The 17,023-nt window shown below is 28.3% G+C and overlaps 1 protein-coding gene across 1 annotated transcript; it reads right to left on the reverse strand.

The window, feature by feature from the left end:
* Positions 1 to 1,152: 1,152 nt before the first annotated feature.
* ABCG11 (white-brown complex-like protein) lies at positions 1,153 to 6,697 on the reverse strand. The gene is made up of 10 exons (XM_028066605.2): positions 5,724 to 6,697; positions 4,799 to 5,088; positions 3,638 to 3,809; positions 3,403 to 3,525; positions 3,122 to 3,250; positions 2,785 to 2,979; positions 2,592 to 2,678; positions 2,242 to 2,514; positions 1,635 to 1,742; positions 1,153 to 1,534 (listed from the first exon to the last, which is right to left on the reverse strand). Exons 1-10 carry the CDS (start codon positions 6,117 to 6,119, stop codon positions 1,196 to 1,198), a joined length of 2,112 nt encoding a protein of 703 aa, XP_027922406.1. The 5' UTR covers positions 6,120 to 6,697; the 3' UTR covers positions 1,153 to 1,195.
* Positions 6,698 to 17,023: the final 10,326 nt, after the last annotated feature.

The following is a 17,023-nucleotide window of genomic DNA, read 5'->3' on the forward strand; positions in this document are numbered from 1 at the left end:
CCAACAAGTATGATTTAAGATAATTTACAAGTCATTTTTTTTAATTTAGAAAATAAAAAGCAAACTTAACTAATATTATAAAGATTTAATTATGTCTTTGCTCCTCATTTTCGGGTCAAAATTTCAATTTGATCCCTCTTTTTTTAGCTGTCTCAATTAGGTCCCCAATTTAGTTAAAATATCTTAAAATTGTCCTTTCTGTTAAGTTTTTGTAAACGACATTAACTGAATAATGATCTGGCATGGTTAGCCCATGTTGAAATAGTAACAAAGACCATAAATCAATGATGTAGCAACCAAAAAGAAAGTTAATTTAAGAATTAAAAATAAATTGAAATTAGGGTTTGTAAAAAAACTTATTTCTGATCCTTTTCACTTTTTCAGCACGGGTCAACCATGTCAAGTCACTGTTCAATTACAAAAAGGACAACTTTGAAACATTTTAACTAAATTGGAAACCTAATTAAGACGGCTAAAAAAGAGGGACCAAATTGAGATATTTACCCGAAAATGAGGACCAAAGGCATAATTAAACCTATTATAAAATTAGATACTTTTACTTATATTTGGTTAGATAAAATTTTGTAGATTTTGAGTTTGAGTATAAGTTGTTCATTTAAAATACATTTTTCTTTAAAGGTTCAACTTAACCTAAACGAAGTTACGTTGTGAAAATTTAACACCAAAATTAAGGCTAAAATATTTCTTTTAGACTTTACAAATCTACATAGTATATACTTGTTTCTAGGATTTAATATGGCATTCACTCAGCCAATCGTGATCAAAATTAAACATATCCTTTGCATATATCATGACCATTATGATTAACCAAGTGACTAGTGGTTAAGAACTTTAAGATATGGCTACTCATATCTAACTATATTAACTTCTGAAGCAAAATTAATCATACCTCTCTATGTATATAACATGAATGAACATGAATGAGGATGAACACCGGTGAAAGAAGTAAATTGATATTTTTCTGAAATTATAAACAAGAAGTCACTGATAACTTACTCAAAGTATGGTTAAAGAGCAAGAATGTGTAAAAATAATAAGAATTTTGTCTGACATATATATATATATATATATATATATATATATATATATATATATATATATATATATATATATATATATATCTAATCCTACTTGATAATGAAAGGTTGATTGTTTGAGTAAAACTTTGATGAGTTCACTTTGTTGGAGGGGAAACATAGGTTCTGAGAGATGGTGACTGAGTGAGAAGATCAGGTGCAATGGTTGTGTTCTGTGCTCCACTCTTCTGCTGCATTCTCCTCCTAGCCAAGTACCCTCTCACCCATGGTGTCACATCCTCGTTGATTTTGATCATAATAAAGAAGATAATGCGGTAGATCACAATCATGCTGAAGATCACACTCAGGTTAATCCACTTTGATCTGTTCACATCAATTTGGAAAACTTTTTCCAAGATGTACTCTCCGGGTATCTTTGGAAGATCTGGTGTCTGGTTGTCAAATATCAAACCCCTCAAATCATTCTGGTACTGACCCTGAAACATTTTTCACAGTTTTTATCATCAAACTGAGATGTAACAACAATATAACAACAGCACATGGCATTCAAGAAGTGAAATGTGTTGCTTCTGTTACCTGCAGTGCCCAGAAGTGGAAACTGATGTATGACATAGGGTAACGCCAGACTGGCTTTGGGATATCATGTGGAAGCCTAAAGTAGCCTGAGACCAACATGAATATGCCCTGAAATTTGAAAAATAGAAAAACAAATCAGGTGTGAATGGATGATCAAGATCAATGGTTTTACAGAATGAATCCTGTTGTGTTGAATTTTCACATGATCCTGCTGTCAAAAAAACCATTGTGTGCAGCTGTCTTCACAGGCATTGTATATGTGCAGATTTATCAATATTTGTGAGCATCTAAAGAGAGGTTAAGACAGCTTGTTTGGTTTTATATTTTGGGTGTGGTACTTTCAAACATGACCATTTCCAAATCCTAATTTCAAATGTGTTAAGAAATGGATTTTAAACCGAATTCAACCATACAAAACTGACTTGTAAGATATGTGATCTCCATCAAGATCTGCAATTAGTACTCTTGCATTTAGTAGGTTGAATTTAATAAAACAATGATGGAGAAGGTTGAATTTTGGGTGGTGGTTTAAAGGAAAATATGGCATTGTTTTGGATGGGTGTAATTTAATGCACATGTGCATATACTGTGGGAGGAACTTGCATACCTGAATTCCTGCTCCAATAATGATGCCCATGAGGAAGTTGGGGACAATGCTAGCAATTGCCATCATTAAGCTTTCAACCACTGTGACACTGGCATAAAGGCACAGCACGAAGAAGAGGTAATGCCAAAAGCCAGGGTGAAGGCGAACCATGAAGTAGCAAATGGTTCCAGAGAGAAAAGTGATCAAAATCAGGAAGGGCATTGCAGATAATGTGTTGCTGATGACAAATGCAGTGACACCATAGTGACCATTAAGCCTCTCCCTTTGGAAAACCTGTGATTCAAATTGAAAATGTAAGATTTTATACTACATTGTTAGTTGTTGCATGGGGGGCACAGAACATTATTCACCTTCATGTCTTCAACAAATGAAGGGAATCCACCAATTGACATGAAGGTCACAAAACCAAAGACGAAAGATGCACAAGAACCTCTGGCCTGAAATAAAAGGGAAGAAAACACATAAACTCCAAGGCCAAATTTCTTGCAAAACTGTGATACAATGACAACTTCAAATTGCTTTCAAAATGGGAAATAGAAGTACCAGAATAGAGTTGTAGCCTGTCCCCACATTCAAATAAATGGTTCCAATACAGACAGTGACCACAATGTAGATAACAAGCCTAAGCCAGTAGTAGCCAAAGTCCCTTGACATGTTGATGAAGGAACGTTTGGTTAAAGTGTAAGACTGCATCAAGAAACTTGCCTCACTTCCTCCAGCTTCAAGCACTGTTCCCTTCTGCAGAATTCATCATGATCACAACATTCAATAATTGACTCCAGAAAATGAACAAGAAAAAGAGGGTATATACATGTGTGTATTGCATCATTCTTAAGTTTTGTTATTTTTCATCAGTAAGTAATCATTGAAAAGCACTTACAACTTTGGATATCTCATCCACTTTCTGTGTTGCAGCATAAGAGTGCTGAGAAGTGCGGTAGAAATCAATAAGAGTTCTGATTGCTTCAGCAGTAGTGATCCTGTCCAAAGGATCATCACTTCCCTCAAACTACAGAAAAAGTTCAGATCAGACCAAATGTTAGCAGAGGTATGTATGTTGGAAAATAATTGATGAAAAGCACATATTAAAATGTTGAAACTATGTAGAGTGTAATGAAATTGAAAGACAAATTTGTGTCATAAAGAAGAAAAGTTGAATACCCTCAATTTCATGGACCCTTTAAGAGTGGCCTTGACCTTGTCAAAATCAGAATTGATGCACCTGAGGAAATGATCAGAAGGGTTCCTCAAAGCAGGACAAGGGAAACCAGCTTGTGCAAAGAACTGCAGACAAAGTCACTTATATCAGTCATCAAAAAGCTTCATTTCTTTACAACCATTGCTGATTCAAGAAACTATGCATAAAAAGAGAGTAAAAGTGGAATGTGAGTTTGACCTCATATGCCTCTGAAGCCTGTCCAAAATAAACAGTTTTGCCACTAGAAAGCAAGTACAATCGGTCAAATAACTCAAACACTTCACTGCTAGGTTGATGAATAGAGGCTATCACGGTTCTCCCATCCCTTGCCAAGGCACGAAGTGTCTGAGTCACAAAGAATGCTGAAGCACTGCCACAGCGAAAAATTCCAAACTATGACATCATTTCACCAAAAAGAGATGTTTCTACTTTACAAACTTGATCAATAAGAGAGACAGCACAACAACCAAACATTCTCCATCAAAAGAAAGAAATATTATATAATATTGCAACCCCTTTAGAAAAGGTACACACAATTTGATGTTGTGACAATGCAAAACATTATCCAAAAAGACGAAGAAATAACTTCCAAAATCACTTTAGAAAATTGTAGGCTAAAGTTGTATTTGTTTGTTTCTGCATTTTTTGTATAGAGATAAGAACAAATTCTAAGATAAATGATATACAGACAACACATGGCCCCTTATTTATTGCACCACGTTTTTCCTTTCCAAAGATACATAGAAATTTGATCATTAGGAAGAGATAGAATCATGTACAAGACAAGCACACATCAATCAATAGTTACCAAAAGCAGCAACAGAAAAGACAGAATACTCCTTCAATTAAAAAGCTTATTTAACTGTCAATTTAAGAACAATGTTAAAACATCTCTATCTCATATTTTTACTGTTTTAATTTGTTTCAAAATGTTTTTCACTTTAAAAATTAAAAAATTATTAGCTACTTCTTCCGCTGCTATTCTCATTTATTATTAGTATCCATCCACCTACATACTTAAATGAATTAACTACCACAATCCAACTCTTTTAATAAGGATACCTGTACATGTTAAAAAAAAAAACTATTTTATCAAAGTATAGTAACTGAGTGATTAATTATCTTTTAAGAAAATCTGTTTTCAAAATATCAGATATTAAGAACAAACTTACTAGACCAAGTTTTTCTTCTACATAAATGCCAATTACTTGAAAAGCACAACCATTGGACACAGTTACATATACAGTACATATTTGGTAGCAGTTAATTAGATGGGAATTGACGTGTGATAATTTCATATGTCCATGCAAACCACTTAGGACAAGGAAATTAAATTCACATAAAGTGATGTGTAACAACCTGTCAAGTCCACTGGTTGGCTCATCAAGGAAAAGCAACCTTGGTCTCATCAAGATTTCCAAGGCAATGCTAACCCTTCTCTTCTCCCCGCCACTGATTCCACGCAAGTGCCAATTTCCAATCACTGTGTCTGCACAATCTTGCAGTCCCATTGCAACAATGGTGCTCTCCACCAATGCTCTCTTATCTGCCCATGGCATGTTATCAGGCAGACGCAAACGAGCTGAATATGATATCGTCTCTCTCACTGTTAGGGTACCAATCAAGTTATCATCTTGTGTCACATAAGCCTGGTTAAGTTCATAACACATCATAAAAACCAAGTTAGGAACAAACCCTTTTGCAGAATTAGCATAATAAAGTTGTAAAACCTGACATGGGAAAAAGGGTAACCATATTTAGGTGCTATAATTAAACCAAACCTTAAAAGTTCAAAACCAAAGTGAAGAAGAGTGATGACCTTAATATATATTATCTACTAACTACATTCTTCCAATGAAACATAGACACAGCTACAGCAGCATTTAGTAGGGAGCATTTAGTACATAGACAGACGAGAATGAAACATTTTGTTGTTTTCTTGATGTTAAAATCTATGTATCATCTTTCAAAAAATTATCTTTTTTTTATTCTATTCTGAAGAGAGTTGCCTTGCCAGTGCTACAGTATCTAAAAAAATCCAAATATTTTGATTGAGGTGTTTTTCTGGCCAATAACTGAAAGAGTTGGGTCAAAGAGAGGAATAAGAAAGAAGATCTCAAGGGTACCATAACAAAACCTTTAGAACATATATATATCTAACAGTATTAAATAAATAAAGATCCAATATTATATTCATTTTGTTTGAAAGCATCCACCAAAGACTATATGTTCAGACAAAAGAACCAAAGAGTGCATGTTAAGGCAAAAGAGGAAAAAGACTCACTGCAGTGCCAAAAGAGAGTTTGGCTTTGCGTCCATTGAGAAGGATGGTGCCTGAAAGAAAGGCATTTGCAGCTAGGCGACTAGAAAGTGCATCAAGAAGAGTAGATTTTCCAGAACCTGAGGGTCCCATGAGAGCAGTGAAGGTTCCTGGTTCAGCATAACCAGTTAGACCCTCCAAAACGTTTTGTGTCTCACCGTTGCTGAGAGTGACCATCACTGTCAGATCCTTCCATGTGAGTCTTGCTGAGACATCTCCGATGATCTCTGAGTTGGCCTTCTCTCTCCAAAGGGTCTCACTGAGAGGACTCAACCCTGGTAGGGTGGAACCATTTCCTGAAGGCCTAGCTGTTGCTTCTATCTCCATACCAGCATGTGTTGTTGCCTCAGAGTTTCTCATGATGCTTAACTTTCTTCAAACCTCTCACACACACTCACCTTTTAGGCTTCAATACAATATGGTCCAAACTCTCCAAAAGAGTTTGGCGGTACTGATCAAATCGGATCCACCAAAAGAGAAAAAGGGTAGGAGCCAAATTCAAAAGCCAAGCAGTGAAAGCTATAGAATATGTGAGTGTATATATATGAGGAAGTTACTATGATAGAAAAACCAAAAGGGGACAATAGGATAGGAGGGAGAGAAAAGTGTGAGTGGTGAAATGGGAATGGTATGATTGGGGAGTTTTGACTGAAAGAAAGGGTTTTTTTAAGAGAGATGATGGCTCATGCAAAAAGAGCCTTGTTGTGGAGTTGAGTTGCATACATAGATTTGTTGCAACTGTTGAAAGGTTTTGTAAGCTGTTGCTATGAACAAGAGGAAGTGATTGGAGCAAAGGGTGTTATATATTCTGATCCAACTGATGCAAGCGATGACGAACACAATTACAGCTACAACATGAACATGGTATGATATGATATGATATCTACTACTACATGCTACTCGTTGTTTGGGATAGCTCAATTCTCGATGGAAATATTTAGGGAAGAAGCAATAAGTTTCAGCCATTATATGGAAGCAATGAATTAATGGGTGCAGCTAGTTGTTGGTAGCTACATTTATTGCCAAACCGACCCCCATTTAACCCTGAGGCTGAAGGATCTGTTCATATTACGTGTGTGTTTTTCAACTTTTCCCTCTCATCACACACACACACACACCCTTTCTTTTCTTCCATTCTCATCTCATTTTCATTATCATAAACGTTTATACAAACACTTTTTAGTACACCATTATGAATAACTTTTGTTATTAAGTCTCACTCATCACTGTAAAAGAGTCCCACTAAGAAAACTTATTAAAGGTTAGAACTTTCCTTCAGGTATGGTAAATTTGGCATAAGAAATGCATTGGAAATTACAATTAACAATGTTTTCCAATAAAAAAGGATTAAAGAGTGCTCCATACGTTAAAAAAATGAGATTTTTTTGATGCCCTAGTGAGATAGAAATGTGATGGTGTGTGGGAACATGAGCGTAATTAATTTGGCATGCCCGGAAAGGGTTTCTTTGATGGTAAGGAAAAAAAGCAGCAATGGTGGAAAGATGAGATTTTGACTGAGAGAAGGGTATCCACGTGAGATCATGGATGGGACCAATTAATACTCATCGACTTGTATTCATGAATGAACATTGGCCATCCTTGTCATTTGGTTACAACTTACAAGGATAATTCATTCATTCTCATTAGTACTACAATTATTTTATTTTTATTTTTTTAAATTCTTATTAGTTGGGAAGGAGTTGGGAGAGGAGAATTGATTAAAAGGATATAAATGATGGATAACAAGAAAAAAAAAATGCTAGGTACGAGTAGATACGTGTCATGATGTAAAAGAAAGTTATTCAATTCTAGTACACCATCTTCCTTTTTATAATTATTATTATTATTTTGTGAGAAAATATTAATTGTAACGAGATATTTATGTTGCTATTACGAGAGACCTATATAGTAACATACTCTTGAAGATATTATTTTTTTGTTATTGAGTTCCCATCAAATCATATAGTTATTCGTGTAATAATACTCTGAAAGTTCGCCGTTTTTTTTAATTAAAAATTATTATTATTATTATTATTATATATAATTTTTCTACTTTTTTATAATAATCACTTTAAAAATTATACTAACAATTATTGTTAACTGATTGACACGGAAGTATTTGAATGCAGACATTTATTTTTCAACTTTTTTTAATTAATGTGCAAAAAATAGATATTAACACTACTTATTTTAAGAGTTGTTCTCTTAGATTTGTTTTATGAAGATGAACTAAATTGATGAGTGAAAGTCAAAGTCGATGTGGGAAGAGGCGTATGCATTCACGGTTAAGGACCGCCATACCTTCCACACGTGAGTTAGGTATATGGGAAAGAAACTACTAAAATGTAGGGTACGAGTTAGTGATTTTATATATTTTTCTATGATTAAATTATAATTATTATTACTTAATAGTAGTGTATTTTTTGAATAAGTTTATTTTAAGTATTTTTATAAACTTTTGCATCTTATTTATATTGACATTTCAAAGTCTATTAGTTATTTGTATCACATAAAAATTATTAAAATAAAAATAAATAAATAAATATAAAGTAAGATAATCATATCAAATTTATGATAAAAAATATACTTCACAAAACATAAAAACTCAAAAACTCAAATTAAATGATTATTTTCAAAAAAACATAAAAACTTTAAATTACATATGTTAATAGTGTATTTTATTCATGATTAATTTTTGTTTAACCGTGTTTAGTATTAAGAAGTGAATTTAACTCTAATTTACTTTTATTTATTTTTATAATTTATTTGTAAGAAGAGATACTTTCATTAATATATCATAATTTGGTCATTTAGTCCATAACAAGTGACACAATAAAAGAAATAAGTGACACGATATATTCAATAAACACTATAAAAAATTATTAAATAATAATTAAAATTAAAAAAAAACTAATAATTATATTAATTAAGTTATCATTTTATAAACTAAAATTTATTAATATTTAATATTTACTTTTAATAAAAAGTTATAATTCATTTGTAAATTAGACTTTAAATTAACCTCTAATAATAATTTTTTTATTAAAACAACTATAATATCGTATTAAATAACAAAATTAAGTATTAAATAATAAAATTAAGCTTATTAAAATATAAATATAAATTAATTTATTGATCAAATATTTATTAGTGAATATATTGTTAGCATATATATTGTATTATATATTTCTAGATATATATAGATATAAAAAAGTAATAGTGATGAGTAGACAAAATAGGCAAAAGATAATAAATTGATTCATGGAATTCTTAGTTGGTTCATAAAGTAAGACAATGAAGGAGGGTAACATTTTAATTACCGATGCGTACGTTAGGACTTGTCGACTTTATTGTTGAGAGTAACACTTGTCCCTTCCCTTCTCTCTTTCCAAACCAAAATGGGACAACTTTTTACATTCATGCTATAACAACGTTTCGCTCTTTATAAATCAATAATTAAAACCCTGTGTCATGAAAAATAAGGTTAAAAGTTTTTTAAATAAATTAATTTTTTAAATTTATTTCAAGATTAAACATTTTTAATTGTTGTTTAGTGGAGGTTCAAACTTCATATTCAACCCTTGCTGATTTGTTCGAACGCTTCATTTCACGCACTGTGTTATTAAATGTATGTATAATATAACACCAACATTGTCACATCAATGATACGTTGTCATAGTGCTTCTCATCATATAACACTACTTTCTTTATTTATATATATATATATACTATTCAAAACACGCGCATGTCACACTAGTTATTCGCATTAAATTTATTAATTATTAATAGTTTCTTCTTTAAAAAATTAACATTTTTTTTAAATAATTATTTTCTCTCTTTTTACATAATTATTTTTATCTAATTAATTCTTATTCAAAAAGATAATAACGATTATATAACATGGATTAAGTATCCTCTCTCTTCCTAATAGAAATGATTTTTAATATTTGTTTCTTGCGACTAAAAAAGTTTTCATAAATTAATTAAGAACATTTTTATCAAAAAACAATAATTAATTAAGACTGAAAAAGAAACCCCTAAATGCATTATAAATATTCTAAAAAGTATGTTATGCACGCATGAAGGCACTGCATTTAGAGTATATTAACAGTTTTGTTTTCCTATTAGTTATAATTTGAGGTGTTTTTTCTAATTAAAATTATGTGAAATTTGTAATTAAATACATAATTTGAACCATTGCTTATAACATAATATTTATCAACTGTCCTGTTTCTCATAATTCCGGCCCCATTTCATGGCCCAAATTCACAAGTGTATAACTGAAATTTTAAAAATAAATAGGGTGTAAGAAGAAAACATGAAGGTGCAAAAAAAAAATTCAAAAGATAGGAAGAAATTTTCAAAGGGGACTTTTCTCTACATCTCCGACCTTTCAATGGTTAAAATTATTTTTTTTTTTCTGTCTCATTTCTCTTATTTAATGCCTGATACCTTAACATACTATTAGTTAAAATTTATAAAATCATGAAAAATACTATTGATATCCGTAACATGCTCAAATAGAAGAGATGACAGAGAAAATTAATTAATTTTAATCGTTGAAAGTTAAAGGACTAATTGGAAATTTTAAAAGAAATTGGATGCAGAAGAATGGGTTGAAAGATGGTAATATAAACAGTCAAAGGTTTGTATGACACTATTTGGGTTCAAGAATAACAGCCCAACTTAAAAGAAAAAATAACATTCCATAAGATCTAATTCCTTGTCTCTTATAAATATTTTTATCAACATTATTTCCTTTTAAAATGGATAGTTCATAATGTATTTGTATTCTTGATAACCCACTGAAATTTTCTAAAATTCGAAAAAAATTAAATACCCCATTCTAAATTACTTAAAAAGTGTTGTGTAGTTTCTGGTCAAGAAAAAAAAAAGTAAATTTAATTTCACTTTATTTTCTTTCCTGCTTATATCTTAATAGAGAAATTAATGAGAAGTATTTTATAAAAAAATTATGATTTCTTTAGAATTATTTGATACAAACGTTATAAATATTTATATACTTACTGATATAATATACTTTTATAATATCTATAATATTCTTTACTTAGTTTTGCTTAAGTTTTATAAAAATGTGCATTCTATATGTAATTTAATATCATAAAATGGATGAAATTTATATCTATTTATATATAATATTGCTAATTAATGTAAGATGTTCAATAAATATATATATATATATATATATATATATATATATATATATATAAATTCATATTTCCTATTAATTTTGTTTTGAATTTTTTTTAAGGAGATACATACAAATTTTGTTGTGAAAAAAAAATTGTAAGAAATTACAACTAATTTTTTTATAAAATATTTTGTATAAAATATTTTTCGCAACAAATTTTGTAAAAAATACTTACAAATTTTATATTTTTGTAGGAAATGATTACCTACGGAAGAATTATCTATCAATTAAAATTCTTAGAAAAAATGACAGAAAAAATTATTTTCTTACAAACTTTTTTTCCAAATTTACAAGAAAAATTTTATGTAATATGATAATTTCTAATATATATATATATATATATATATATATATATATATATATATATAATCGAAAGTTTAAAGTATATTAAAATCGTGGCAATATTTATTAACTACCATGCTAGCCAATAAGTAAAACACAATTGTTCTTTAAATCAGAATGGTAAGAAGTTTCACTAATTAAAAGGCCTTTTTTTAACATCAAATAATTCAATAGAAGGACGTGACTTTTTAAGTAATTTTTTTGTTTATCTTAAGCAATGATTTCAAAATCAGACTAGTCATTAAACTAATGAAAAGTAAATTTAAAGTTTCAATCGGCATAGAACAAATTTAAATGAAATATTGTCATTCTATTTTTTTATAAAATAATATCATATAAGAAGCAATATTAATAAGATAATTAAGAACGATATATATAAATTTATGTTTTACATAACTAAAAATTTAGGCTTTACTTTTAAATAACATAAGTTGTAACTTATAACAAAAGTAAGTCATAAAAAATAAAAAATAAATAAATATAATAACAAAATTTAAGTTTAAGAATAATAAATAGAAGTCGTTAGTAACTATAATTGCCTTAAGAAAATAATGGTTAAAAAAAACACGGTCAATAATGTTTTCGGAAAAGATAACGTCTTGGTTTTTATGTATCGAATGATCAAACTTTATTTAAAACAAAAATTAGTCAAAAATTAAGCAAAATTAGGTGATTTTTCCTGAAAAAGTATTATTAAATTCGTAGCCATTAATTATATATGGATTTAAATGAAAAATTATTTTTAGAAAATCACTTTCAATAATTATTTTTAAATTACACTTAAAAGTCAATTAATTTAATCCATTTGACTTTGTTAGCCACATGCATACACCAAATTCATTATATGATTTACGTTTTTTATTAGTTGAACAAAACATTCATAATTTTATTGATATTTGTTAGAAACTTGATACATTATTTTTACTAAAGTCTCCTCTCTTTTTTTATCATATTGTTCTTATTGACAAAAACTGGAACTTTAAATTATTCTCTATATATATTAAATGAAAATTCTATTATGCATGCATTCCGCATGTTGAAATAAAGATTTAAAAAGAAATGACCTTTCTCTAAATTGTCGTCATGATGCTTTTACCATTTTCCTACAGTCAATTTTACTTAGAATAATAGATTGCGATTTAAATAGTTAATTATTTAGAAAAAAATTATAATATTTGATACAAGATACTTACATAATATAATATTATTAGATTGCATATATGTTATTATAGTCTCACATCATTTAGATATTGAAGTTAAACACAATTTAAATATTTTTTATTCCATTTCAAGTTTCAGAGCGAACAATATTTTGGATATGTGACCGTTGATCCTAATTAGTCTCTTAGAGTCAGACTTACAGTCGGAACATTGATGTTGTCTATGGAGACGACAAATTCCCTTGCTCTTGACTGAAGGACTTGTTCTAGTATCCAATATACTTCACCTGATATACTTTGAAAATACGGTCATTGATCTTAACGATGCGGTCAGACTTGTGATTGGAACAAAAATTAAGTAAGATGAATCACAAAGCAATTAATGTATTTATGCAAGTTTATAAAGATAAACTAGCTTGGAAAAAAGTTTACCATAAATTTTTCTCTTTTTTATTTTTGTGCATCTAATTATTTTTCATATTATTTATATAAAGAAAAATTAATATAAATTTCTTTTCGTTTATTATTTGTTATTTTTATTATCTTCTCAACATATTATTTAGAAAAAAGTGTATCATTCTAGTAATCAATTATGTGGAATAATACTGTTATATTATTCGTAATTGAATGACGAAACTGTCATGTAAGTTGCATCTACTCACCTTACCGAGCCAAATTTTATATTTTCAAGAAATTTTGTACTTTGAAAATTAAAGTCGAGAGAATATACAATTTAATTTAATGAAATATTGATAGTTTAATAAATTTTTGTTTATACACGGTGTAAATTTTCTACTTATTTTTCCTCTTTTTTCACACACTTTTACTTAATTAAAATAACCAAACTTCCCATTCTAATTATTTTCTTTCTTCTTCTTTTTCACTCCATTTCTAATTATAAAATTTCTCTCTTTTACTTTGTAAACTCAACAATGTTGGGGACCTATACAAAGGTACTCTCAATAATAAAAGTTTTTTGTTGTTGGAAAAAGAAAAGATTAATGCATAAAGAGTTGAAACAAAAATCTTTCTTTTTTCTGTTCATCATAGAAAGTAGCCTTTAGCGTGGGTCTCTCTATTGGCGTGTGGACCACCAACTATGCATCATTGAAGTGTAGCCCAATTCTTTATTCATTAATTTAGGTCCAATTATAAGTACCACCACATCACTAATTTAATAAAACAAAAAAAAAAAGAAAAAATCTAGCCATATATTTTATTTTAGCATGATCAATGTGCCTAATTACAATTTATTTAATATAATTCAAATTTATAACACTTGTGTCTAAGATTTATATTTTTTTATTGGTTTATGTTGGCTTGGTTTAACATTTGTACACTTTATTTGGATACAGTCATATTATGTTTACAAAGAAACGAAGGCATGAAAATATTAGTTATTGGACTCTGAATTACTTGTTGGTTTTTTTTGTGTTGTCTTCTGTTCAGTATTAAAAAAATATTATTTTGGTACTTTAAAAATAATTTTAGTATATTTTAAAATTTTAAAATTAATGAGCATAGGTGTATTTTGAAAACACAAAACAACATAGAAAAACAATATAAAATTGATGTTTGGATTTGTAAATAATTGCAAAGATGGAAAGAGGGAGGAGATATTAATCATGGATTTTACTTACAAATAAAAATATTTACATATCTTCAAAATTTCACTTCATATACCTAAGAATATTAAATACAATGGTATCAGAATTGTGTTGTTTTATTTATTTAATTATGGTCATACTTCATCTTCTAAAAATATAATTAAGGACATTCTGGTAACTGGGTATATAACATAATTAATTTTAATTTTTTTTTATGTTCGTCAATCAAATCAAAGCACCAACTTTTCACTCGTTTATACTTCGTTTCTATTAATTCAAACATCTTCATTTCACACATTTTCCTTTCATTTATTTCTCTTTTCATCTCTACCAAATCTAAATAAAGTATAAAAAAAAGTTGTCTATTCATATCTCTTTACTTTTATTGTTTTAATCTTTATTATCAATATCCTAATATGAACATAGAGTTAATTAAATCTAAATCCAAAATCTAAAATAAAAAATAATGAATTTTTTCAAAGCAAAAAAGTAAATAAAAAATTATAATCTTATAATGATGAAATAAATTAAGGACAGGGGGTACAATCAGTAAAGAAACTTATTACTTCAATTGGCGCATCTTTTGATTAGTGTTATGATTATTTAGGTATTGTAGCCTTAGTCTTTTAAAATTTTGGACAATTTCATTTTTGTCTTCCATCTTAAAGTTATTAATGTTTAGGAAACACATAACTATTGAGTAAGAAAATTTAAAATCACATTCTTAAACTATTCTAAAATATTTCCTATTAATTTGAATTTTGTTGGTTAGATTGGAATAACTTAATTTTGCGAATGGATGTGTATCTAAGTCCATGTATTATATGGTTTTGGTTTGATCTAGGTAAGCACACATGTTGAAATATAAATAAAGTTGTGATTTGGATAGTAAAAAGCAAGTTGAATTTGACATATATAAAACTAGTTAGAATATATATAAGTAGTTGCATTGAAGTGGACATTTTACAAATTGATATTTTATTTTATTCTACGTATATTGTTTGAATGTTAAACATGGACATGCAAAACATAGAAAATATTAAAAATTAACACAAACCAAAAGTTTAGCTTTTCGTATTTGACAAAACGAGTCAACGTAACTTTGTCACATATATAGAACCATAATTTCTCAATGATTACTTTTGAGATGAAAAATATAAATCCATCAAGAATTCCAAGAACAATAAAACATCTTTGGACTTAAAGGATTTTTATCTACATCTAGGAACAACATAAATACGATCAAGGTAATCATTAGAATCATTGATTAACAACGACCCTTGTTCATGATTAAAAACGCATGCAAGTGGAAGAATGGTCATAAGCAATAAAAACCAAAAATAGACAAAAAAAAAAAGAAGCTTAAACTCAACTTGAACGAAGAAACTGATCAATCCAAATTCAAGAGTTCATTGCGAGATCCTTCGTACGGTCTCATATCTTCAATCAAACAAATAGAAGATGAAATCTCTAAAAAAGAAGTCAGATAACTCTACCAAAGTGGTTTATAGCAAAATTGTGTGTTTAAAATAATAAAACTCATTTATAACAAAATTATTTATACTCACTTTTTAATATTAAAATAATCAAATTTTACTATTTTTAAATTACTTTAACTTTTAAAATACTATTTTCTAAATTTTTACATGGTGATGATGGTTACAATGATTATATAATAAATGTGATGTGTTATGCACTTAGGGGATTTAACTATATTTCAAATTCTACTTATATATTCAATTCTATAAACAAAGATATGTAATGAATCATATAGATAAGAGTAAGAAATAGTGAGAATAAATAAAATTGAGTTTGTGTCTGAATGTTAACATAACTTATATTATCAATCGAAATTTAGTTTAACTTTATATTCTCATTGTGATCGATAGTCCTAATATGGTTAATTTTATAGAATCAAATGCAAAAGGAGCTTGTGGAACTTTTATTACATGTTAACATTTAACATATAGGTAAAACGCATACAAATTAAAAATGCGATAATAAAATATGTAAAAAAATGATGTTCAAATTTAAAAAAGTAATAACCGAGGATAAAATGTTTTATTAAACAAAAAATTGAAAGTAACTGGAAATAAAAAAAAGAAAAAGAAAAAGAATAAATTAATAGAATTTACTTTTTTATTTTACTGAAACAAATCTGTTTCAACCCAATCTAATGTAGTTTACTTACTTTTACTCTTTTTTCTGCATTGCCACTGAAAAGGAATAAAAGTGATTAAGTAGATGACAGATGTGTGTCTTTATCATCACTCTTACACAATTTGTCGTTTACTTTTTTCTCTTTTGTTCTATTCTTTGCTCTCATCTCTTCGTGGCACCATTTCTTCAAACTAAAGGACCACGTGTTTTACGATTTTTTATTTTTTTCTTAACACTTTTTCTTCTCTTCTTTTAAGAAAATCAATCAAGTTTTTCTTATAGGAGTTTCTGGAACTGAAATTACAAATTAATTGAAAATACAAAAAAGTTAAAAACAACTGAAATTTCACAGTTTCATATTACATAATCTAACATAAATAATTCCATGTGTGTATGATTTAATTTAAAGTGAATATCCCTTTAGAAAGTTCAATCTAAAATAAATATATTCATAAATTACTTAATATTTGATAACTAAATTTCTGTAGTATGGAATTTGAAATAACTATATTTTCATACCAGTTAATTTAATTACATGTTATTTAAGTAATAATATTTTCTGATTCTTTATGTAAAATAAGCATATTTATGATTTATGTATTTAAGAATAATCATATTTTCGAATTACCTAGTAAAAAAGAATTATCCTTTTTAATTATTTAATTTAAAATAATCATATTCTTATTTTACATAATTTAAAATAAGTATAAAACACACAATAGACAAGATAAGATAATTTACAAATAAAGTTAATCAAAAGCAAGTAAGTCATATCACATTCAC

Source organism: Vigna unguiculata, chromosome 4 (genome assembly GCF_037176805.1).
Source record: "Vigna unguiculata cultivar grain cowpea cultivar isolate G323 ecotype 2 chromosome 4, ASM3717680v1, whole genome shotgun sequence".
Classification (NCBI taxonomy): domain Eukaryota; kingdom Viridiplantae; phylum Streptophyta; class Magnoliopsida; order Fabales; family Fabaceae; genus Vigna; species Vigna unguiculata.

What these genes read in the sequence shown, in the direction of transcription:
- ABCG11 (XM_028066605.2), bottom strand. Translation starts at nt 6,119, where the DNA reads ATGAGAAACTCTGAGGCAACAACACATGCTGGTATGGAGATAGAAGCA. An exon ending in AAGGGTCCATGAAATTGAGG is followed by an intron (nt 3,251 to 3,402) that starts GTATTCAACTTT and finishes CTTTTTCTGTAG; the next exon opens with TTTGAGGGAAGTGATGATCC. An exon ending in TCCACTTCTGGGCACTGCAG is followed by an intron (nt 1,535 to 1,634) that starts GTAACAGAAGCA and finishes AAAATGTTTCAG; the next exon opens with GGTCAGTACCAGAATGATTT.